The sequence below is a fragment of the Trachurus japonicus genome, chromosome 9 (assembly GCF_045865225.1).
Source record: "Trachurus japonicus isolate A0001 chromosome 9, Traja_1.0".
Lineage (NCBI taxonomy): Eukaryota > Metazoa > Chordata > Actinopteri > Carangiformes > Carangidae > Trachurus > Trachurus japonicus.
The window spans coordinates 25,481,287-25,505,504 of NC_140915.1; the positions used below are offsets into that span (position 1 = coordinate 25,481,287).

Below are 24,218 nucleotides of genomic sequence, written 5' to 3' on the forward strand. Positions count from 1 at the left end.
TCAGTGAGGTGTAGATCTGTAGGTTTGCCTCACTAAGATTAAACAGGTTAAGTCACAGTGGTTACTTCACATCCAGAACAAGAAGGCTTCCGTCAACCCCAACAAACCTACAACAAGGTATTGGTAATGTTTTATTATGGCACACAACCATATTCATAGTGTATTCTTCATAAAGCGGAACATTTGTTTTTGGTATGTATCAACATATTAGTATCAAATGCCACAACAGTTGTCATGGTGAAGAGAAAGTGTCTTTCTTTTTTACTGTTCAATAGGCTACTAACATGTTCAAAAAAACAAACACAATGGTGAGGTTCAAGGAAAATTACTCCAACATGGTAATATAGTGTTCAGTGCATTTCTAAATAAGGAAAAATGAACAACCCCATGTGGTTAATTTGTTAATTGTGCGGATGTTACACCCAAAGGGTTGGGATCAAGGTCATTCAGAGCTTTGGTGCTGGGGCTGTGGTTCCCCTTATGGTGCATAACATGTGAGTCACAGAGTTAAATCACTCTGACAGAGAGAGTTTCTCAACTTTCCTGTTTGGACCTTGTGTTGCTCGATATGCAGATCTGAGACATTTCTAAGAATGATTTCATGATTTCAAAGTGTCAACTCTTATTGCGGCGTGTGTAAGAATTATGTGAACATTGGAGCACAAATCAGTCCAAAGCAAGAAAGGCTGAGAAACTCTGCTCTGACATTAAAAAGTGCATGCAATACAGATGAAATGTTGATTACACATTGTCCATATAAGGAAAAAATAAGGAGATGAAGTATGATTTGGCCCTTAGATTTTGCAAAAGTTAGCCAGATCCCAGTCTGTCTTGGAATTAACAATATTTGAGGATAAATACAAAGCTGGTATGGGCTTGCAGCGAGATATAATTTGCGTCAACTATGACATAGCAGAACGAAGAGGATGATAAAGGAGTGGCACAGACCTGGAGGACAAAAGGTAGAACTGGCCTTTTTGTACAGCTTGCACACGGCTATAACATACTGTACTCACACACACAAACACACACAACATGATAAAACAAGTCCTTTGGAGCACCTGCAGTTCTGTACTTCATTTCTGACATGTTTCTTCATCAGGATTACTTCTTTTCAACTTCACTTTCTATTTACGGTAAATAAAAGACCGCAAAGGGAGCTGCCTAGAAACTGGTAACAGACAAAATGTTACCCTTAACTTTCCTGGTCAGGCTATTTGTAAAGAGGAGGAGGATAACTTCTGTTGCCAAGAGGGATGCCCACAGTTGAACACACCTACAATAGGGATTATAGTTAATTGTAATTATAGTTCTACATTTCTCAGTTTTGGAGGCCGTACACAGGTTTGGGAAACTTATCAAAATTTAAAGATCATAATCTACAATTTATTTATATTCTGGTATTTTAAAATATATTTTTTGTACTACAGTACATAGAAACACCAGCTGAACATCTATTCCAGTTTGAAATTCAAACCAATGTGATGAACACTATAACCATTACAAGACTTGATGTGTTCTTTCATACTTGAACGATTATTGTGTGTGTTCACTGGTTAAAACAATAATTGTTTTCAGTATTAATCAGCTGCAACTGTAAGCATGATATGTCAATAATTGTTGGTAATTGAAAGTGCAAAGTGAAGTAAAATAAACAATAACTCAAAGAAAAAGAAAAAAAAGTGCAACCAGGACCATGACAGTAATGTCGGGGTGGATGTGAAACAACACCAAACCCTTTCCATTCTTTGAACCACACAAAGAAGCCATGACTACCACAAATCGTCTGAAACTAGTTCACCTGTCGGAAGCCAAACAGTTTCCACTGTTGGGGAGGAGAGGGCAGGCGGGGCGGGGCAGGCAGGCAGGCAGGCAGGCGACACCCAGACAGACAGTAAGGCATTCTGGGACTGTGGAGCCTGTAGCTCCGTCCGGTCAGCTGGCCTTCAGTTTCTAACTTTCAGGTTACTGTCATGTTTGCGAGTTCACATTCATGAAACTTTTATTACTGTTGTGGCTGTTCAAAGGCCACACCCTGCTTGTCATAAATCTCCTTCAGCAGCAAGAGAGCAGTATCCTCAGATTCCCTGATAGACAAGGAGAGAGAGAGAGATAGAGAGATAGTGAAGGGGGGAGAGCGAGACATTTCATTGAACCAGAAACACAAAACATAAGCAGGGCACACTCATTCTGGTCCACCCTCGCTCTGAACAGGTTATGTGTTACTCACCAGTAACACAGATGAGACTGGATAGCGAACAGATATTCGTTGAAGCTCTCAATGGGTTTCTCCTGAAGTACATAGTCGATCCTTCGGCCTCCGTTCAACATCCCCATTTTGATCTCTGGCTGCTCCCCCTCTTCCACTGACACTGAGGACTCTGCCTCCTCAGTCACTCCTGCAGGGACACAAGTCAAAACAGATAAGACGGTATAGGGAGACAAACAACAAATGACAGCAGCTAGCAGGAGCCCCTAATGGTTTTCACTCATATTTTTCAGTAAAGGAGGAACAGATCAGATTACAGACAGAAAAGAAGAGAGTAGCTGCTCTGAAGCAAATAGCACTTAAACCAAAAAAGATTTATAGAAGAATGCAGATTAAACACAACACAATGCAGTTTTATTATTTCATAATAAAACAACCTGACCACAAGTACAGGTCCTACACATACTGCAGGTATAAATGAGGTTTTAACTGCAATTCAGAAATATCAAGCAACAGATATGATTTCATATAATGATAATGATAATCTGTTAAATATTTGATTTAGCCATTTCTGAACTATTTTGAGATAGATAAATGTGTTTGTTGGTATATTATGAACATCCTGTGGTTGTAAGAGGGATTTCAGTACTACGTTGCTGGCTGCTTCTTTTTCATGCATTTTGAATGGTTATTTCAGACATCCCAATTCTGCATTTATTATAGCAGAACTAACAGTACCCTGCACATGGTGTGCACCTCGTGGTCCTCTCTGACAACAGCTACATTCCTTCTGTGTCCTTTAATAAACCAACAGATTAAGTTCTCCAGGTGGTTTAGAGAAGAACAGGACATGTACCTGCCTGTATGTGACTTGCCGCTGATTAATGACATAACCTGCTGGTTCAGTTCCAGCATTTGACTCTTGTTATAAAAACTGTAATCACAACTTCACAGATGTTATTGTTCAGTTGTTAAGAGAGTGTGTCATGGGCCGGTTACTCAAGTGGTGCCTGGCGTTGACAGTCAGTCAAGCATCCAGTTCAACCAATCAAAGCTGAGAGCCAGAGGAGGAGGGAAAGGCCTGAAGGATATGTCGGTAAATTAAGGTTGATGATTAGACGTACAGAAGGATAGGTAAGACATTCTGAGAGGGAGGAGCAGAGGAGTAGTGAGAGCCTGCAGCAATGATGACTTACATTGCATAACATTTGCTCTTTGTAAAAGAGTCAATGTGCCAGAGTAAACTGTAGTAAGTGAACACACAGTTTTTCTTTCAATCAGTGGTGCTGGTGCAGCAAAGTAGTCTCAACAATGAAGAAAATAGTGATTGTTAAAAATGTGAAATTTTCCAGATTCAAGCCAGGAAAATTAAATATCAGAGAGAGTCTATAATAAACTCACAGGCTTTTACTGAATCATGCATCTACAGTATAGAGGTCTATGAGAGACCGGTAAATCTCCAACCATTCTGCTAAAGCCTACCACACACATAAAGATAATCGGGCTGATTTTGCCCCGATTTCCCCCCTTCCGACCAAAGACAAAAATCGGCCGATTATCTTAAGCAGATAATAATAACCTAATTTATTCACTTTTTGCATTTACTCAAGCCATTGGCATTTTGGAGTTGTTGCACCTAAAATTCCGTTGTACTGTGCACAATGACAATAAAATAATTAAATTCAACTCAGTGTGGCCATCCTGGCTTACCTTGGAAGTAATATTTATGAAGGGCCCTGGGCCACTCCAGTATTTTAGTCCAAAAATCAGCATTTTTCTCGTCTCTCTTAGCAGACACAGTGACTGCCGCTGAGGCTGAGGTTCGAGGTAAAATGGAAAGGGGTGAAAGGTCGCAGAAGCAACCACCAGACAGAGCAAAAGAGGGGAAGGGAGGGTGGCAACATGCAGAGAAGGATGAGAGGAGTATGAAGAAAAAGGGTTAGACACACCCTTCTGCACACTCCCACACACACACACACACACACAAAACATACACATATAAAACAAAAGTTATTTTTTACCCTGTGTCTCTTGAAGGTTTCTCTCTATTGTAGTTTCTCCTTCCTCCACCGGGGGCAGTGCAGCAACAGGTAGTCTGGAAAAAGACTGCCATGCAGTCCGTAATGATCCCAGTACATTGTTCTTCAAATCCATGCTCATACGGGTCAAGCTGTCCTTCAGTTCTGCGAGACAAAGAGAAATAAGTATTATCATTGAACAAATGTTTATGCAACAACATCGTTCAGCAAAGAAAAGGAAAGAGACAGAGAGACATACCCAGGTGCATCCTCTTGCGGCCTTTGTGATGTGGGATTAGCATAGGCTCGAAATCTATATCTGAAATAATCATGGGCTCTACTCGATATGCCACAGGATCATACTACAAAGGAGAAAGAAATTAAAGTACTTTTAATAGGGGACCTCTTTCAGTAAGTGAGAGGAATGCTGTAGTGAGAGCTTGTGAAATGCTGCAAATATGTGATTACCCACCGGGTGGTAGATGTTGTAAAAACTCTTGCAGGTTGGGAAGGTGTAGTTTGGATCGATGTGTTTCAGCCCACGGACGGTCAGAAACATTCCGATGGGAGAGCCAAACGCAAAAAACGTCTGAGGGTGGAATGCCAGTTGTGGATAATCAATGGATACCTGGGGAGAGAGAGGGCATGCTCAGAGACATGTGTGCTACTGCACATCCAGTAAGTCAGAGAGAACTGAGATGAAACTCCTCTGGTGAACCGTGATGTGTGAAAACAGACAGGCATTCACAGGGAGGGAGCATGACAGCAGGTAAAGAGGAGACAGAGGAAGTGACCATTCATGCAGGAACAGATGAGCACAGACACAGAGGGTGGTCTTGGATTGTACGACTCAATGAGACAAACACAAATCACAGTATAATGTGACTTAGGCATGGGAACTCCATGGCTCATAAAGTAGCCACTGTAAATCAGTTGCCTTGAATTTTCCCTGCCCACAGTGGGCTGTATATCAGGAGAGACTCCAGGTACAGTGAGATCAAAGAGATTGAAGGACAAAGCCCGGTAGCATGGGGACACTATGTGAGACACACCTGTCCCTTGGCTATGCCTCCATTGGTCTGTCCAGGGAAGCGGGAGGGGGGTGGAAGAGAAGCAGGAATTTGATGCATCAAAGCTTTCAGCTACTGGTTCTCCCAAGCACAAATAATCATACTGAACCTGTAAGCATGTGTGCTACCTGTCCAATGCCCACGTCGAAGTATTCATAGTCTACAGCACTGGTGACAGACTGCGCTCTATGGAAATGTGGCTGGGGTGTCGGTCCCGAAGAATGGTTACCATCACGACCACTGGTCGCTTGGAGTGGGGCTTGCATCCCTGGTGCCAGAGGCACGGTCCCTGATTTACAATCCTGTTTAGAGTGAGAAATACAAACACGCTCAGTTGATGCAAATGCAAATGTACAAACTCTACTACTACTACAAGTAAAAGACACCAGCAATGAAAAACTCATGTTTAAGCATATGAACCCAACTAGATACATTTTGTCCAGAGACAGTTCAGATCTAAGACACGGTTTATAGTCTGATAAACCAATCAGACTAAATTAACTAAATTACCCAGATTAAATACACACATTTCTGTGTCTTACCTCTGGAATCCATTTTCTCTTGACGTAGTTCAGGATCTTCTTCCGAGGTCCAAGAGGGATTCCTAAAACTTTAAGATCACTATCATGGCAAAGAGCCTAAAAGAAGAGAAACATACATTGTTAACCATCTAATACACTTTCTATGCCCACTATGTGTGTGTGTTTGTATTACCAGTGACTCCAGGTCAAGGTTTTCTGCCTGCAGTGTGTCCAAGTATTGCTGTAGGCCCAGCCTGGCCAGAGTCTGCTCCAGTGTGTCGCAGTTGAGACGACACGGCTCACCAGAAGGCACCTGAAGTACAGGGAGGGGGAGAATGGGAGATCAGTTTTCTACATACCGGTACATAGAAATATGTGCTATTTTTAGCACTATATTGATTTTGTCTTTTGTGACTGTAAACGTACCCCCTTTCTGGTTTCAGTCCCAGTCCGCTGATTGGTTAACAGGTCAAATAGGATCAGCGAACCTAAGGACACGAAAAGAGGACTCAGTATGTCTAAAGTCAGTATTTTTATATTGCACTTGTTTGTAACTGTATGTATGTTTCTGTATCTCTAACCTAGGCTGTGGCCAACTACTGTAACTGCCCCGTTGAATTCTGGGTGCCTCTGTTTGAAGAGGGAGTGCAGCCTATTGATCTCTGACGCTACTGTGTCCACGATGGTCTGGCAGTAGGTGGGACTGTTGTAGAAAAACAGGTCGAGCAGAGTGTCGTTGGTGAAATGTCTCAGCCTGCTGATACTGGGAAGGGTGATCCTCTGAATGTCCCTGGGAGGCAAAGAAGGCGGGAGAACATAAAATGCAGTTAGCCAGAGTTTGAAGCACAGAAAATCCAAGTATCATGAGTATCAGTAGCATTAAGTATTGCACAACCTGTTAACTCTCTCTCCACCCCTCCTCTTACTTACTCATCCACCCCAGTGGCATCCCCGTGTAGAGCGCTGTGCCAGTTGACTGGGAGGAACTCCACTCTGCCTACCTGACCATCCTGCTGAGCACGCTTATAATGAGAGGCCAGGAGGGACAGGGAGGCACTCCTGAAGTCATTTACTGGGGAAAGATAGAGATAGAGAAGTCATGAATACACATTAACGTACACATATACGTACTGTACGTACGTAATGAGTAAACATACACCTACCACACTGTATGATGGATCTGAAGCGTAGGTCACACGCAGGACCAATGCCGTGCACCATAAAGACAAGGTGGTCCACTTTTTCTGGTTCACCTGGGAACACAGAATAATGATGAGCACATTACCTAGTTGACCGTAGGTAATACTTCCTAAAAAATAGGATTATTATATTATATTGCACATTCCTACACACACACCATCGGGTATTTCTACAGAGATGTTCTCCACTCCCCTCTTGACTGTTCGAGGGCGTGTTTGCTCCGAGGGGGAAGACATCCACTCGTCCTGCAATCCTATTGGCTGATATTGCATTATCAGCTGAGTGAGGAGCAGGGAGATGAAAGAGTGGAGATTTTATGAGAGGAAGACAATATACCTAACAAAATATACAGTATATTCACTTGTTGTGTAGGTTTGTCGTATGGGTATGCAATCATACTGTTTGTGATGATATTTTAAAATCAGGCCTTACTTTGGGATTGTGTAAAATAACAGTCTCTCCAGTGGGGAACTCCAGTTTCCTCTTCCATTCGTCCACGGTCACTGCTATCATATAAGCCTCCTGAAAGATTGGAGGATGCGTAGGGGGAGGAATCAAAGACAGACGAATATAACTGAGGCACAGGCAGAGTAAGGAAGAGAATGCAGTGAAAAGCTGCAGGAGTGTATGATTTGGTGGTTTAAGTACAATGTCAGTGTCCGACTACCTCCAGATTTTTGCTGAAGTCTTCGGGGTACGGCATGAAGCGGGTGTCTTTATCTCCTTTGTAGAACCAGGTACAGCGACGGACTTCAGTGGGACCCTGCTCCCAGTACACGGCATAGCGCTTCCTTTCCTTGACATGCACATCGTACCGTTCTCCATCGACCGCTACCACCACCTCCTCGCCCTTGTCTCCTCCTGCAAAAGTAAACATACACAAGTAGATGTGAGAACCAAAGGAAAATGTTCTGTGAGGACAACTATGTACAACAGCGTCGTGCTCAATAGCTTTTGAATTGTAAGAACATGTTCCCAGATGTGATGTTTGTTTGAGATGCATGGAGGAAAATAGTAAATGAAATAGTTGTTTATGGGAACGCCAAAGGCTACTGTGATTCAGAGGGATGACTAATGAATGAATAAGTTACTCTTCAATCAAAACTCTGATGACTGAGAACTTAACCACAAGGCTTTGGTGTTACTTTGCAGCAATTATGGCTCACTGACCTTGGACTTCTGTAGCAGCATCATTAGGAGACTGAGTTCAGTTCTCTGGAATATTTTGTGGGCAGAGACACTGCCATTTTGTCTTGTATTACAGAGAATAACTGTACACTCTCATAGGGAGAGACATGTTTTATATATACTGTATATAATTCCAACTCATATCTCAGGGCACTTAATCTCATAGAGCAGCTCTAGATGGTACTCTTTAATAATACCAAGAGGAACTTGTTTACTAAGCCTTTTATTAATATCACTGCTGCTTTTGATTGCTTTCCTTGGCAGTAGTTACGTGCAGTCTAGTAGCCTCCATGACGCTTTATAAAACCATTACATGAATGAACCTTTTGGACACATGAGGTGCAACATGTTAATTACTGAGCTTCAGGGGTGCTGTTATGCAGGATTTTCCCCACATTTTCAGTCTTTATGCAGAGCTAACTAGCTAACTAGCGGCTCACTATTTACCAACAGACATTACAGCAATATCATTTTTTATCATAATGTCTGGCACTCATTTAAAAATCAAATCTATTCAATTAACAGTTTCTCTTGAGGAAGTTGTGTAAGTTTTTAAGTAGTCATTTAACTTCAGGTTTAAATATGGATACCACACATGCCAACTCTGCATTTAATTACTTCCTTTAACTTTTCACAAATGACTGCCTATTGACAAAACACATAAAACCACCCTGAAACCTTAATTTGCCGTCAACACCTAGTAACAGTGAGCATGTCCTGTCATGAGACTTGAGCGTCCTGGTGGGCATCAGGCCAGTGCTGGCAAGAGTATTATTTTAACATTTTATCCTTTTCACAGCTGTTTGTAGTAAACTCGTCACTCTTCTTTTGTTCTTTTCACAAATATACCCTATTAAAGCATTTAAACAAAACACATATTATTCAGTTTATTCTATATGTGTGTAAAACATAACGCCCTTACCATTGTTGGAGGCCCTTTCTAGTTTCTCAGAGTCCTCCATGCTGAAAGGAAGCCAGGAGGTGCTGTCATCAGCCCGTCGACAAAAGAACCAGTGAGGCTGTACTTCTTTGTAAGGAGCTGGGGGTGACTCCATGTCAAGCATCTCGAAGGAAGATGTGGAAGACGGCGATGCCTCATCCACCACAGGCAACACCTGGAAAAAATAACACAAGCATAGTCAAGACATTAAATCAAAATTTGTTCTTCTTTTCAGCAATATTTCCTCAATACCAGGTTAAAACGTGATGCCTGAGACACACATTAAATGTATACCTGTGTTTGCCCTTGGTAGAACAGCTCACTGTTCAACTCTGCAGCTTCAAGAATAAGTAAATACTAAAGTCTGAGCTAAGTCTGCACTCTTCTGTTAGGCTCCTATCGAGGAACCTGAGACCATCAGACAAAGCAAAGGACAGTCACACAGGAAAGGATCAGACCTCCTCTAGGCCGGAAGCACAAAGCCCTGTTTTATTCTTTCCCCTCTACAAGCTATCTCTTGTCTCCTCTTCTTTCCACGACTGACACAGCCACAGCTAGCTGTATAAGAACTGGATCTATTTCCACTGAATGTCTTACATTCACAAACAGCACTGCCAGTAATGCTTGTGGTACTACTACTCTACTGCTCCGGTGTCATTGTGTTAAAATAAATGAAAGACAAAGGCTGACACAACACCCACATGACATACATGCATACAGGCAAATCAACAAACCAATTAGGAATGTAATGTGCAACACTGAGAATAAACAGGAATGTGAACGGAGCACATGTCCTGAGAATGAAATCAGATTACCTCCTTGTAAGTTATTCCTTCCTGTGTGTACATTTTTTCTATCTTTAGTATCGTGCAACAAAATAAATTCTTTAGCCATAAACCCCCAACACACTCACTCATATGGTTTATGTGATTCTTATTGCTCCATCCAGGTACATGTGTGTTCTTCGCTTATCACTGACAAGACGTCACACACTGGTGCTAACTTGCGACACCGTGCTGGTTATATTGTCTCCTCTATGTGCTGTGTCTAAAAACGTACAGTGTGGTCACCTTAAAGGGGAACAGTATGTGGCTCACACATCTATAGCCTCTGCAAGCTCATCATTGCTGCCTTGCCCTACTAATATTCAAAAAGGGGAAAAGAGGGCAGCAGCTGTTTCCGTCCAAGAGGACAAGAGCACAGACAGACGTCACTCTGTTCTCTCTCGTCACATTCAGTACGTTTGAAGTTTTGAAGAAGACCTTTGTTTTAAATTGCATTGCAATGAATCCCAATTATGTGAATTTAATTTGAGTATTTAAAGTTCAAGTTCAAGTACCTTGAACTCGTACAAGTTGTCATTGCTTGCTGGATATAGAGGTGAGATGTTACTTTTATCTAAATTTCAGTGGCTGCTTAAAACTCTCTGGGTTTGCCTTATGAGGAGACCAACCCAGTACAGAAATAATAATAATAATGATAATAATAATAAAAAAACTTAAAAGAGATGAGAGTCTTAATTTTTTACAGGACCATACAGGTCGGCTGTATTCAATAAGAGCAAGGACACTTATTATATAATTAAAACCTGCACGTCATATCTGTGATGCCTAACTATTACAACATACATCCTAAAAATGAAAAAGGCATATTCAATGTACAACACAGCACTTCACTTCACAATATCACACATGCAGGCTCACCTGATCCTCAGGTGTGTCCCCTGTCCGGCGGGCCTGAGTGGGGCTGTCGGACAAGTCTTGTGTGTTAATGTTAGGGGCAGCCTGAGACAGACGCCCCTCCTCACCAGGACTGAATGACATTAGCCCAAGACCCGGACCTCTGCCCTCGGCTCTGACCCAAGGGGAAGGGCACTCAAACACTGGACCTGCAACAACAACAACCACCACCACAACTATTAGTACATAACATAACAGGTCAGACAGTGGTGCTGCTATACATAGACAAACATGGACACCGTGGCAGCTGACCCACCAGTCAATAATGTTTACGTCCTCAGGGCAAAATGAACATGAGATGTAAACAGCGAGGTTAAATAGTGTGTGAGCTAACGCTAAGAGGGATGTGTGACTACTACTGACAACATATTACTGACACCTGAACTAAACTAGCCAACGTTACCGGTTATTTCCTGTTTTGTTTGCGTGTGTGAGTGTGTGTCAATGTTATGAATTAACAGATGCTTCCGAGAGGCCAGAGAGGTTCATCATGCTAGCTGAGTTGTGATGGTTAAACGGGGACACTCGTGTTAACTTCACCGTCCCCTCGGCCTGTTGGATGTCTTGTGGGTGTTTTAGCGGCTGTAACTTACATTTGTTATCTTGGACTCACCGACAACGTCGCAGACATGCAGATGGTTTGTTTGCGTTAGACGGTTTGTTTTCGTTGATTAGCTCTGGGTAGCTCGGCTAGCAGCAAGGACAGCCTCCTGTCAAACGGTGCTCGGTTTGAGTGCTCCAGGAAATTAGACTATCGGGAGATTAAAGGCTGACTAAAACCACACTAAGCACCAAATTAATCGTTTTGAATAAATACAGTTCTACAGAGGGGCATTTCTGTGAGGCTCGAGTTTTCAATGTGTGAATATCAGAGGGCGAAATACGTCAACACGTCGTCCATTTGCACTAGAATAAAAACTATTCCTAATAAATTAATAAAATCGCACCTTGTTATAAGATAAGCGTTAAAATGTAACAGTAATTATGATTCAATTTTACTTGGGCTCAAACAGCCATGGGAAATGTCACCAATGGCGGAAACGAACGGAGCTTTATGTAAAACATGACATTTACGAGTGGCACTGCAAGGCAACACTAAACACCACAGCGTCATGAAGCCACCTCCCTCAAATACCGTTATGAATTTGCATGTAGTCATAGAAATCAGTAATTAGGGGGTAAAAACATAACTTGTGGTGTTGGGGCACATGCCGTACTACTAACTAGATGTCAGATGTGCGTTAAAGAGGAAATACATGTTTTCCAGCCAACAGACAGATTAAACGAGCGACATACTGCAGATGCTATTCTAAATGCCATGTTATTCACTTGCCCTTTAGTAAGAGCCTCGGGTATTTTATGGCATGCACCTGTACAGTCTAACCTTAAATACAGTCTATGAGCCTAACTAAGAAAGCTGCCCAAGTGTAAAATGTGAACGCATTGGTTTCTTAAGAATGAGGGATCATCATGCATCATGAGACACAGACACACCCATTTGTTTCATGATTGTATTTACAGCTAAATCTGACTTCACCTTCAGTCAGTGGTGTAACATCCATTAGGGCCCCCATGACCTTGTATTTGAGGAAGTGTGTAATTTAAGTGTTAAGTTTAGTGTTCCTGTTACCATTAAATGTGTAGCTATAGCCAGATAAACACACCCTGTCATTTGTAGCATGAAATGCTTAATGTCAGAAGTAGGTTAAGATTAAAGTAATTAGTCAAACCACTATCAAAACTAAAATGTAATTCCCACCTTTCCTCCAGGGTGGAGAGAAAGAGGGAGTGAAGAGTGAAATATGCCAGCAGGGGAAGGAAGAGTGAGTAGGGCTACAACACATAGACACACCCAGTCCAACAAAGTGAGACACATGCAGGGAGTAATGAGTCTGTGTGGAGCAATAAGAGGGTGTGGCCTTTTCACACAGGGAGAGCAGATAAACTGAGTTTGCCTTGTAGAAAGGGGCAGGAGTCACAATCCTGAACAGTCATTTACTTTCACTCGGCTGGGCTCACAAGCAATCCAGCTGCGCACTTCCACTCACTCTCTTCCTCACTCTGCGCACTCTTCCAGCAGTCAACACTGAGGGGAGAACAACTTCCAGAGCAGGGAAGTGAAAACACAAGAGGACAGCTCAAGAAAAGAAAAACTTCAACACGCAGACATGAAGGACAAAGTTAGGAGAGGAGGGGGAGGAGGAAGAAATCAGGCCAAAAGTGGTGAGAAACTCCTGCGATGTTTTCCTTCTCTGCTCCCCTCTCTCTCTCTCCCCCTCTGTCTCCTGTTTTGCTCTTTCCTCTTCCTTCTTTTTTCGCCTGGTGCCTCCCTCGCTGCAGAATGTGAGGAGGGTGGGAGATTTAGCACTGTACTGCTGCTCTGAGCTCGGCCTGTGCTATTTGCTGCTTCAAACAACTTTTTGACCACTTTGAGAAGTGCTTTTAACTCTTAACTTTTACGCAGAGTTAGTGTCATACCTGAAATAGCTCTAAACTGTTCCTACTCTATTACACTCCTACTTTTATTTGTTCCTGCACACCTTCTCATGTGCAAGGATCAAACTCATACACATATCTTTTAAGTGCTTTAATTGCTTCACCTTTTACCAGCTCTCAAGTGGGCCTCTCAACATTTTTTAACCTCTGCCACTCCTCCTCTTTAAGACTGAGTGATTGAATTAACACACTCAGACACTCACACACACACACACACACACACACACACACACACACACACACACACACACACACACACACACACACAAAAGATAGATACATAGACTGTGTGGTAGTAGCTAAGGCAGTAGCTCCCACAGAAAAGAGGCTACTGGCTCTGAACTCACAGCGAGGAGGGACCTTCCTCCAGCCAATCACAAACACAGAAGCTATGTTTTGGGTGCTCTCCAGTGGTAAAGTGGTCCCAGATTGACAGCAGAAACTGGAGATTTACTGTGGAATGAACTACAGCCTTGAGAGATGAGAGCTGAGTAACTTCTCTGCGCTGTTGTTATCTACATGTAATGTGCAAGCATCCATGCAGGTGCCAAGTTATTGGTTTGTTAGTTTACACGCTGTAAAATTCTGCTCTCTAAACATACCACCGTTGGGTGTGGTTGACCTTTTTCACTCGAAATGACATGAGGGCGAGTAGGCAAATTCAACAGGTTTAGTCACACGGCAGGTTGAGGAACACGCTGGGTCCTGCTCTCCCTCTGGTTCTGCCAGTGTGTGTAAAAAAAAAGAAAAAAGGAAGACACACCCCACTTTCTTTTTCTTTGACATGTCTTTTTGCATAATTTCACTCCTGGCCTCAGGCACTCTCACACACAGACTCCTCAGTGCAACGAGTCATCATGCGAAATGATTCGGCAATAAGAACAGATCTGAACATAATACATCGGAATTATAATTCCTCCCTCAGTTCCTTCCTTCATTCATTCATCCATTCATTTATTCTTGCATTCAGTTTCTCATCCATTTTTCTATAACAGCTGTCTGTAGTCCTTTCAGAGTGGAGCTGGAAATGTTCCCAGCATGTAATGAGTGGAGGACAGTATTATTTACTTGTCCTTTGGAGGGCTCTGTGATTATCCTCAGCTAGTTTTGTTTTTCTTACTTCCCCTTCAAACAGATGTAATCAGCATGACTGGTGGAAAGAATGCTGTCGGTAATAAGCAAGATGAAGACACATCGTTCCCTGTGAAGATCCAGGGAGCAGGAGTAGAGTCATTTGAACTGCAGGTACAAAACTGAACCCATATTTGTTCCCTGTCTGAATGTAAGAAGAGTTCATAAGTGATCAGGAGATGGTGGAAACAAACAGAGATAGCTGAGCGTACAGTTTTTATAACAAATCAATTCTTTACCTGGTGTTGTATCTTTGCGTGCACAGTTTACTTATGTTTTTATCATTGTAGGCTATCATGTACAAAACTGGAGTCTCAATGTGATGCTTGAAATACACTGTGTTCTTTTACTATACTCACACAGTAGTAAATGTTAATCCAACAGGCAGGTATATAAGTTGTTATTCCTTGGTGTGTTAAACCATGCCTCTCTGTAGGTCCATGGATTTTGGCTCGTCCAAGATGCAGTCATGACTCTGCTTTCGAGGGAGGAGGTGTGTCCCCGCTCGAACTTGTCGCTGGCATTAGCTGGAGCGACTCTGGATCCCCTGGCAGAACTGCAAAGCCTCAAAGGCCTTAAACCAGGAGCCATTGTTCGCCTGGTGGAAGGTAACAAACTTGTTTTCTGTTCACTCTTCTGGTCTACCTTTAGCCCATAAAGTAAAATCAAGACAAATGAGATTTGTCCCAATCAATTCCATAACTTTTCCAGTAGCTTGAACAACAAACCTTCTTCTTTTTATGATTAACACTTGAATTGAAGTGAGAATTGCACTGTACCATGTTTGTACTTCACCGTTAAGAGCTTTCTGTAAGAATAATCCTATCTGTTTTTTCATCACAACCTTTCACTTTCACACACACTTAAGTTTCTCTGAAGTCATTGTGAACAGCTGACTCACCCTTTCTCAGACACCATAACAAGGTTTATGGCTGCAGAGATTTATAGTTGCAGAGATTACATCTGTGTGTGCCAACCAATTAGTTTCTCACCTCCTGGCTGTTGAAACACTGAAGCTGCTTCGTCTGTGGCTACGTTGTTCACACCTATAGTAGGCTACGCACCCTGATAGATTTGTGTTTTGAAAAAAAAGCACCATTGTAAAGAGGGTCTGTCTAAATGAACCAGTATATTACTTTCCAGAGCCCTACACTGCCAACTCAGCCAGGCTCCATCTGGCCCGTGTCCTGGAGCTGCTGAGAGCATCTGGACCTCAGGATGCGCTGAGAGAAGGGCGCTCACCAAGCGTACTGGAGACACTCACACATTCACAGACGTCAGGTACACACACACACACACTTTGCATCTACGCAAGAGGAAAATACAAAGCTCCAAAGTTGCATGTAACTTGAAGTACAATCTTTTTTTGTGCAGACTCCAGCTTACCAAATGGAAAGGGCCTGAAACGCTCCCTAAGCAACACAAAAACAGAATCGGCCAACCAGGACGGAGCTCCTCCTGAGTACCTCCTCCCTGGTTCCTCAGAAAGACCGCTCATGGCTCTGTTACCACATAGCTCCCAGCCAGAGGTACGCACTGTAAATACCTGCAATCTTTTAAACACTTAGGCTAGTTCACCCAGACACAGACTCAAACACACAAGGACTGTCTGTGACCGTATATATTTGTTTCGTCAGGCCCCGACTTACCTGAGGGACCTGTCTCTCAGCTGCTGGAACCCACCTCCAGGACACAGGAAGCTGCAGGGGGACTTCCTGTACATCTCTGTGGTGACGATGGAGGGACGACGATGTGACATCACATCTTGTCCAAAAGGTTTCTTCCTCAACAGGTAAAGAAAATCACAACTCTTTAAAGTCAATAACTTGACTTGACAATCCCGTATAAACAACACAACTTCATATCTGTTTCTGTTTGATGATTAATTCAATTCTTCCTCTCAGGTCTACAGAAGATGTGTTTGATCCTCGTCCTGCTCAGTCCTCTCCAGTTTGTCACTGTTTCACCGACCTGCTCTGTCACATCAGCCCTGCCTTCAAACAAACTTTCACTACACTCAAAAACAGGTAAAGCTATTGTATGTGCTTAAAGGAGGCTCAGACACTAACAGTGGGGTTTGAATAAATGTACTGTATGTGCCAAATGTAATACTTGTAGACCAAAACAACACAAAAAAATGACTGTCAGTGAAAGGGATTTTGAGTAATGCAGCTTGATATCTTTCTCCCCTCAGGACTCAGTTACCACCAGTTGAGGTGATGCCCACTCCTTACCACACACTGAGCTGGCTCGGGCCAACCTGCGCCTCCCGCACTCACAAAAACACCTTCAGCAGACTGGGAATGGATGAACAGGCAGCAAGACAGGTCAGCAACTTCCTCAGTGTTCAGAGAGAGATGATCATATTTCTGTCTGATCAGCTCTGTCTGTACAATATGTAACTCTTGATCAGCAGAGTGGCACTGTGAGGAAATTTTTCTGGTTATAAACATGCTATATTTATTTGTGTTGTATATTAAGTGGTGCAATAGCATTCTTATTACTGTATGAGTTGCAGTATTTTATTATTTCATATACATAATTTGTGTAACATTTAAGTTGGCAGCCTTTAGTGTGAAGCATTTTCCCATCTGCCATTGTTTGCACAGGGACGGGTGTGAATGTGACGGTCTCTGAGTTCCACACATCCTGCGAAAAGAGCTGAATTAAATTGTGTTCACTGACTTGACCCGTCACGGAGTGATTATAAAAGATAGCTAAAATAAAATGTGTGTGGGTCTTCGTTGTAGTTTGCTGCTGGAAGCGATACTGAGTGTAGTAACTACGTGTGTAATTGTTTGTGGTTCCCGTGCAGGCCCCAGATTGGAATGAGGAGTTGCAAGCAGCCAGAGGTCTTCCACAAGGCAGTCTGGAGGAGAGGCTGCAGAGAGACAGGGCGATGCTCCAGGTAACCGTGAAAGCTGGGATCCAGCTCAAAACAGCAGCAGGATGGCTCAGGGCAACGAGAGCAACAGTTTTCTTTCATGTGTTTTATTTGTTCGCTTTCTCCTCTTCTCACCTTTGCTCTTACCTTCTTCTTCCTTTCAGGTAAACAGTGCGTTTGTGAGGGCCGTCATGCAGGGGGCAGAGACTGTTGTAGATGGCTTTGTGGAGCCAGTAAATGGAAACCCAGAGGACCCAGCTTTCCTGTGGGGCGGCCTGTACATGAACCAGGGGGCAGCAAGTGCCGTGTTTGGTGGGGAAAGGGGTCGCAGGTAAGAACAGACCACAATAAACAAATTATATATAAAATGAAACACCTGAAGTCATTTGCTCTCAGTTATATTTAAGTGCGGGTTAAGTGAAGCGTCCAATAAGAGGACTAGCTATACAAAATTTTTGTGATAATGGCATGCATTATTTAATTGTTTCCTCATCTTCTTTTTGCAGGGCAGCTCAGAGGTTGGAGCTGAAAGGAGTACAAGCCTACAGTGACCTGGAGGGGATGGAGGGGCTGCACACACTACCCACAGCCGTTGTAGACTACAGAGGTGTACGTCTGTCTGCGCAGGGCTTGGCCCCTGGGCTGGAGGGCACGGAGCAGGACCAGGAAACTGCTCCTGCTGCGAGGTACACCCTGTGGACCAAACAACAAACTGTGTTTTACTTTTTTTCCCAGCTTTTTCCGCTAACATCTTTCTCATTCTGGTTTTCAGAGGCTTGATGTACGGGGTAAATGCAGGACCCCAAGAGTCTCCTGAACGCAGAAAGCTACTAGCACTCCTGGCTAGTTCTGCCAAATCTCTCTCACTCCAGAGACACGTTGTTGTGATGCGCGAAAATCAAAAGGTCCCGCTGTTCACCTCAGTGGATGCTCAGGGACTGCTGGGAGCGGATGGGAGGTTCTACATACTGGATGTGTTCAGGACCTTCCCGGCTGATGCCAACTTCTGCCCAGAAGCAGAGACAGAAAGTCAGACAATCACTGGAGAAGAGCAAAAGACAGAAAACTGTGAAGAGGGAGAGGAGAAGAAGGGTTGTGTAAAAGACGGCTGGCCAGAGAGTTATAACACAGACTCTGGGCTTCCAAAGAGATTTCCTCACAGCCTCTGTAGACTGAGACCAGAGCTGGTTCAGGCTTTCATCCAGCACAAGTGAGTCTTACATAAAATTAAGCTTTTAATCTCCACTTTCAAAGGTTTTTCTGAAAAAGTTAACGTTTTATTTTTTGCTTCTATTAGACACTGTCAGTTCACTCAGTGTGTCAAGGAGACCTTGGACGAGAACGGAGGCTTTGAGGAATGCGCAACAGCTTGTAAGAAATGCTTACTAAGAAGAAGATCTAACCCAATGGCAACCAAACTTATAGTTAATACTTAATAATATATTATACACTACTACAGAACTTTGGCCCTTCTGTCCTTAAAATGTTTCTATCCCTCCAGGTGACTCTCGAGCCACTAATGCAGTGCGAGCTGCTTGTAAAGAGATCGGCTCTGTTAGTGACATCATCTTCGAGATGCGCTTTAACCCCAACGTCTTTTGTCCAGGTATACAGAGAAACCACAAACACTCAAACACACACACACACACACACACACACACACACACACACACACACACACACACACACACATACAGTCACATAATTTGCCATGACATAACATCACATGCTTCTTGTGCCCTGTGTTTAGGGGTATCCTTCCCTCCTGCCGAGAGTGCGGCCACAAACCTGCAGGAGAGGTTACTGAGGGAAGCTGCAGCTTTCATCGTCACACACCAGATACCGGCCTTCGTAAGTTGACCACAGATAAAATGCTTGCTGACACATCGTGTGTGAAAATTCAACATGTTTACCACATGTATGTACATGTATGCAGGTGGATTATTGCCAACATTGCTATGAGCCACCAATGGATGGAGCTTCTCTAAAGCTGGCACTTCACCAGCAAGGCATCAACCTCCGGTATCTGGGCCATGTGCTCAAGGCTATTAGCCAATCAGAACACAAGGAGCGTCTGAGGCATATAATGGTGTGTTTTATGTACAAAATAGCCAACATTAAACTAGTCTTAGTTATATAACCACTCTGCTAACTGCGCTTCCTATTTTTCCTTCTTTATGTGTTCAACAGAGAACGGTCCTAGGTGACATTTTTATCCGCTCCACGAGAAGAGTGTTCAACAGTTTCCTTCAGGTACTTTCAAATATTCTGGCAGGAGCATTACTACGTTCGCACAACTCAAAGTGGGGAGGTGAAATAGCAGCAGGTGCGAGTCCACGTGCTCTAGAAAGAAAGAACTGCAGCTTCTGGTCGTGTCTTTACAGGGTGTGGATGTGCCTAGTCTCTCCGCGGCTGTCAGTCACTTCCTCTGCTGCCTATTGGTTCCCCACTTCACGCCCGCTCCTGTCGGGGAGGAGATGAAGAAGAAGTCAAGGCGGCGTGGCCGAGGAGCTGGGGCCTCTGAAAGCACGCCCTGGAGCACTCTCACCGGGTCTGAGCTGTGGAACCTGGTCTGCCAGGACGCTGCTGAGACGTACAACATCTCTGACAGCCTCGGGTAAGGACCAAGCCTTTGTTTGTTCTCCCCTCGTGTTTGTTTATACAAAGGATTAGTGTTAGTTTTACAACAACTGTCATTCTTCTCTGTGACAGCTCCGGTCCAAACCACCTCGTAGAGCACTACGGCCTCCAGAAGGTGTCTCTGCTCAGAGAGTTCTGTTTGAAGACTGGAGTGCAGGTAACAGACGAATGAAATGTGGATTCAGTTTGTTATAAACCTTTCAAATACATATTAGTAATGTTTTAATATAGCTGCTGGGTAAAAACCGGAGAAAAGATACTGTATAGGCTAATAGGAGAGAAAAATATGTTTAATATTTCTATGTCCACACCAGTTGAGGCTGAGGGACTACCTGCTCGACAACCAAAACAAAGCTCCCATTGGTCCAGACGACATCCTCAACATCCTCCCTGTTGTCAAGCACGTTAACATGCCGACCGTGGACGCTTCAAAACAGTTCCGTGCTGCACAAATCTCCATCCAGAAAGGTGAGTCAATTAAACTGGACTATAATCTTGATGTCAATGTTTATTTTTGTTCAATTAAGTCCAATTAAATATTATTGTGTATTATCCTACTGCAGGTCTGCTGGATCAGGCCCATGAGCAGCTGAAAGATGCAGCCTACTTGTTTGGTAGGGTGTGTGACGACCTGCACCCTGAGGCCTGTTTTTGCCACAGCCTGCTGGCCAGGGTGGCTTACCTGCAGGGAAAGACAGCGGAGGTAGGCTTGCTGCTCCACATTACCTCACAGCTATGCTATTGGTAAAAAACATTATTATGTCACAGTGGTGAAAAGTAACTAAGTATATTTACTTCTTTACTCTACAGTTACTGTTGAAGGTATTTTACTTGTGTAAAAAAAAATATGATGCAGTGATGACCAGTATTGCATAAAGATACACTCGTTAGCTACATATAAGTAACATCAAAGTGCTATTTACTTGTCAATACATCAATAAATCAATTGAATAAAATAACAGATGATATAAAAAGAGGACATTCTTCCTCATGAGTACTTTTACTTTTGACAGTTGAAGTCAATATTTTACACTTTTCTTGTCTTTTGTTTGAAATGTTGATCCATATGAGGATTTATTTGTGGTTTTAAGAGGGGAAAACAATCTCAATGTAGATTTGCAACTCCTCTCATGACTCTCTGGAGCTCTAGCGACAAAAGGTCTGTGAGCCAATCAGAAGAGAGGATAAGAATTTAGCAGGTTTCAGATAAACTCTGACTGAAACCAAATCCTACAAGGTTGGATGGGTCCACATGAGCCAGCCATGGGGCATAGCTGAGGGCCGTGACTGTACAGTTGTGACATCACAAATCTACACAGCCCTGGCAGCTTGTTTTAAGAGTATTAATGTAGAGCTTAGACCGAGAAGAGACAGAGAAATCACACTCTATACATTATGAGACCTTTAACTCTCTCAGCACTGCTATTTTGTATGTGTGCTCTAACACAGATAGTTGATATAGTTGAATAGATGCATCAAATGGTTTTTCATGTTATTTGTATATGCAAAGTCAACCATTTCATTTCCACTCATTACTGTGACTCCCTCTGTTTCTCAGGCTCGCAGTATCCAGCTGAGAGCAGTGGTCATCAGTGAGCGGGTGCTTGGCTTTGACCATCCAAACACTATCCAGCAATATGTGAGTAGAGTTAACCTTTGTATCACAGAGTATGTACTGTATCCTGTGATTGCATTGTAATCATTGTCCTATCATTGTTATGTGTTATGTAGACCTTCTTGGCTGTGTATGTGTTGGCTGGAGGGGAGACTGCCCTGGCTCAGAAGTGTTTCCTCAGAGCTCGACTAATGCTGCTGACAGTCCATGGAGAGGACCATCCCTATATCGCAACACTGGATGTAGGTCGCAACACTTTAAAAATAGACACTTTCTGCTATCCACTTGAACCTAAAGCAAACACATTTCCTTTTGAGATATAACAAGAAACAAGTAGACAACACCCACTTAAAAAAGATGACACTCCTCTCACTGTTTCCCCACAGAGCTGCCTTGGGTTGGTGCTGACAGGAGAGCAGACTGGGAAGTTCCTAAAGAATGCCCTGAGACTTAACACTTCCTTCTTCGGGCCCTCAGACTTGCATACTGCTCTCAGGTAAGTTATCACTTATAGCTTGCGCTGATATTTCCTAAAGAGGTTTTTGTTTTGTTTTCCAACATTATGTCTTTTTTTGTCTATGCAGTCAGCACCTGTTGGCCCAGTGGATGTGCACTAAGGGTGACTACCGAGGTGCTATGACCCATGAGAAAGAAGCTCTTGCTGCCTTTACTGCCCTGGTCAGTGTTTCTTTATTTGAGAGAACATGTAAAGTGGATTGGTTGGTGTATGTGTGTGTGTGTATGGGGGTGTGCTATCTTATAGTTATTTTCTTTCTCAGTTTGGAGAGGATCACCCACAGACACGCTGCAGCAAAGAGTTTCTGTGCACCATAACCAAGCAGGCGGTGCAGGTGGAGCGCTCGCTCAGACAGGCGGGACCTGACTGCACAGAGCAAACAGTGGAGGTACGTGGAGGAGCTCAGGTTGTCTCTGAGATAATCTTTAGAAAATTGGAAACATGTCTCTTAAGCTTATTGTCCTCTATTTGTTTAGTGTCTGACTCCCTCAACTGACACCATTTTGGAGCAAATGGTGCTAGTGACAGGAATCAGGAGGATCACAAAAAGGTAAATCTCACAGATATGTATCATATAATGCCTAAATTGTGTTGAAATGCTGAAATGTTGACTTCATAAATATTAGATTTTATTTTTCAAAATACTGACACGATGAGTGATTAAAACATATTATATAAACTAATTTTCTTGTTATGTGTCTCTGAAAGACAAGATTAAAAAAATGAACGTGTTGTTTTTTAAACTTATTTTGGCAAGTCTATATTAATGTATTGTTACTTATCAGCTAACAAAAACACAATATCTAATACAGTATATTTGTGATAAGCAAAAGCAGTCAGTGTTAATCCGTTTAGCTTTTTAAAAATAGACTTTCTTTGTTCCTGCTTGACATCTATTTTCTATTCTCCTCTGTAAAAATGAACCAAACAAGTAAATGCTGAATAGCTACATAACTGCCCCACCTGCTCTAGTGCTTTTTTTTTTCATTATTTTTGCTAATCAGGAAAACTCTCATGAATTTATTGTGTTTTCACAGTGACAGGCTCCAGGAGTATAAGCAGAAACACCTGGAACGAAAGATAGCAGCAGCAAGAGAACTGGGACTCAAACTACCTTATGATACTGCGAACGAGGGGGAGAAAGGCTCTGGTCAAGAAACAGGATGCGGGAAGGAAGCTGAAGACGGAGGAAGCCCTGCAGTGGAGAATAACAGTGAGAGCGAACAGGAGCAACTGGCGGACGAGGCGTCAGTGGAGAGCGCTGCCGCAGTTTCGGCTAACGGTCCAGATGTGGAGGCAGGTGAACAAAACCAGCATGAGGAGAAAACAGATGCAGACGCAGACAGTGAGGATAGTGAGGTCAAGATAGTGAATGGGGAGTCAGAAGTCAGGGCTGCAGGAGATGAAACTGAGATCAGTGCACAAAATGGAGTAAAGAGCAGCGCAGCTAACGGGGAGATGAAATCTGATGCAACAAGCGAGGAGATGAAGTCAGATGAGAAAGATGGTGAAATAAATGGAGCAGGGGACATCGCTGTGAGCCCATCGGTCCTGAAGAGCAAAGGGACCTGGGCAGATGTTGTTGTTTCAAAAGCAGTTAATGGAGGAGTAAATGGAGTGACAGATAATGTCACAGCCAATGGAGTAGCTGAAGAGTAGACACATATCAATCAAGGAAACAGTGTTGTAGTCAAGTTTTTTCTGAAGTCACTGCTGCAAGATAAAACTCTCCCTGGGATCCTAGTTGTTATTTGAACCAATGAACATGAAGCTCAGTATAAGGCAACAGAGAGTAAAAGGATGAGTATTACTTTGTGGTGGTGAGGTTATTACTGATGCAGGGAGAGGGATGAACTGTTGAGTGTTATTTTTTTCCAACAATAAACTTTTTACTCTGGTGTATTAAACACGTGCTATCTTTTCTTTAACATAAATCTGGTGACAAACAGACGCACACAAAAGATACAAATCTATTATGATTCAGGTGTAAACAAACAAATCAGTCTACACAAAACAAAACATGAGGACATTTTTTCTGTCAAAGAAATAA

General features: G+C 43.0%; 2 protein-coding genes across 4 annotated transcripts; one reads left to right on the plus strand and one right to left on the minus strand.

Annotated features, from left to right (window-relative positions):
* Positions 1–123: 123 nt before the first annotated feature.
* Positions 124–11,633, minus strand: ddhd2 (DDHD domain containing 2). Of its 3 annotated transcripts, none has more exons than XM_085786946.1 (19): positions 11,499–11,633; positions 10,850–11,034; positions 9,129–9,321; positions 7,686–7,876; positions 7,451–7,540; positions 7,176–7,296; positions 6,982–7,071; positions 6,749–6,890; positions 6,400–6,608; positions 6,245–6,306; positions 6,012–6,131; positions 5,840–5,935; positions 5,426–5,599; positions 4,700–4,855; positions 4,487–4,589; positions 4,231–4,392; positions 3,920–4,024; positions 2,231–2,399; positions 1,802–2,087 (listed from the first exon to the last, which is right to left on the minus strand). In XM_085786946.1, exons 2-19 carry the CDS (start codon positions 10,967–10,969, stop codon positions 2,006–2,008), a joined length of 2,385 nt encoding a protein of 794 aa, XP_085643072.1. In that variant the 5' UTR covers positions 10,970–11,034; positions 11,499–11,633; the 3' UTR covers positions 1,802–2,005. The 3 variants fall into 3 exon arrangements, with proteins under 3 accessions (XP_085643073.1, XP_085643072.1, XP_085643071.1); XM_085786945.1 differs by having other exon boundaries at positions 7,686–7,879; XM_085786947.1 differs by lacking the exon at positions 3,920–4,024 and having other exon boundaries at positions 124–2,087; positions 7,686–7,879.
* A 1,212-nt stretch (positions 11,634–12,845) lies between these two features.
* LOC146981570 (clustered mitochondria protein homolog) lies at positions 12,846–24,075 on the plus strand. The gene is made up of 28 exons (XM_085786959.1): positions 12,846–13,108; positions 14,517–14,626; positions 14,949–15,120; positions 15,656–15,793; positions 15,887–16,041; positions 16,150–16,304; positions 16,417–16,539; positions 16,707–16,839; positions 17,328–17,420; positions 17,561–17,727; positions 17,903–18,082; positions 18,169–18,606; positions 18,694–18,767; positions 18,898–19,002; positions 19,147–19,247; positions 19,333–19,485; positions 19,587–19,649; positions 19,781–20,013; positions 20,109–20,193; positions 20,351–20,504; positions 20,600–20,739; positions 21,595–21,675; positions 21,768–21,893; positions 22,038–22,147; positions 22,236–22,329; positions 22,431–22,556; positions 22,645–22,718; positions 23,206–24,075. The coding sequence occupies exons 1-28, from the start codon at positions 13,054–13,056 to the stop codon at positions 23,825–23,827; spliced, it is 4,260 nt and encodes a 1,419-aa protein (XP_085643085.1). The 5' UTR covers positions 12,846–13,053; the 3' UTR covers positions 23,828–24,075.
* Positions 24,076–24,218: the final 143 nt, after the last annotated feature.

Bases quoted from the DNA above. Each gene is read 5' to 3' on its own strand.
- LOC146981570 (XM_085786959.1), top strand. From the start codon at position 13,054: ATGAAGGACAAAGTTAGGAGAGGAGGGGGAGGAGGAAGAAATCAGGCC. The intron at 20,014-20,108 runs GTAAGGACCAAG...TCTCTGTGACAG, and splicing joins AACATCTCTGACAGCCTCGG to CTCCGGTCCAAACCACCTCG. The intron at 22,330-22,430 runs GTCAGTGTTTCT...TTTCTTTCTCAG, and splicing joins TTGCTGCCTTTACTGCCCTG to TTTGGAGAGGATCACCCACA.
- ddhd2 (XM_085786945.1), bottom strand. From the start codon at position 10,969: ATGTCATTCAGTCCTGGTGAGGAGGGGCGTCTGTCTCAGGCTGCCCCT. The intron at 7,880-9,128 runs GTAAGGGCGTTA...TTACTTTTGCAG, and splicing joins AGAAAGGGCCTCCAACAATG to GAGGAGACAAGGGCGAGGAG. The intron at 4,856-5,425 runs GTAGCACACATG...CTCTCTCCCCAG, and splicing joins TCGACGTGGGCATTGGACAG to GTATCCATTGATTATCCACA.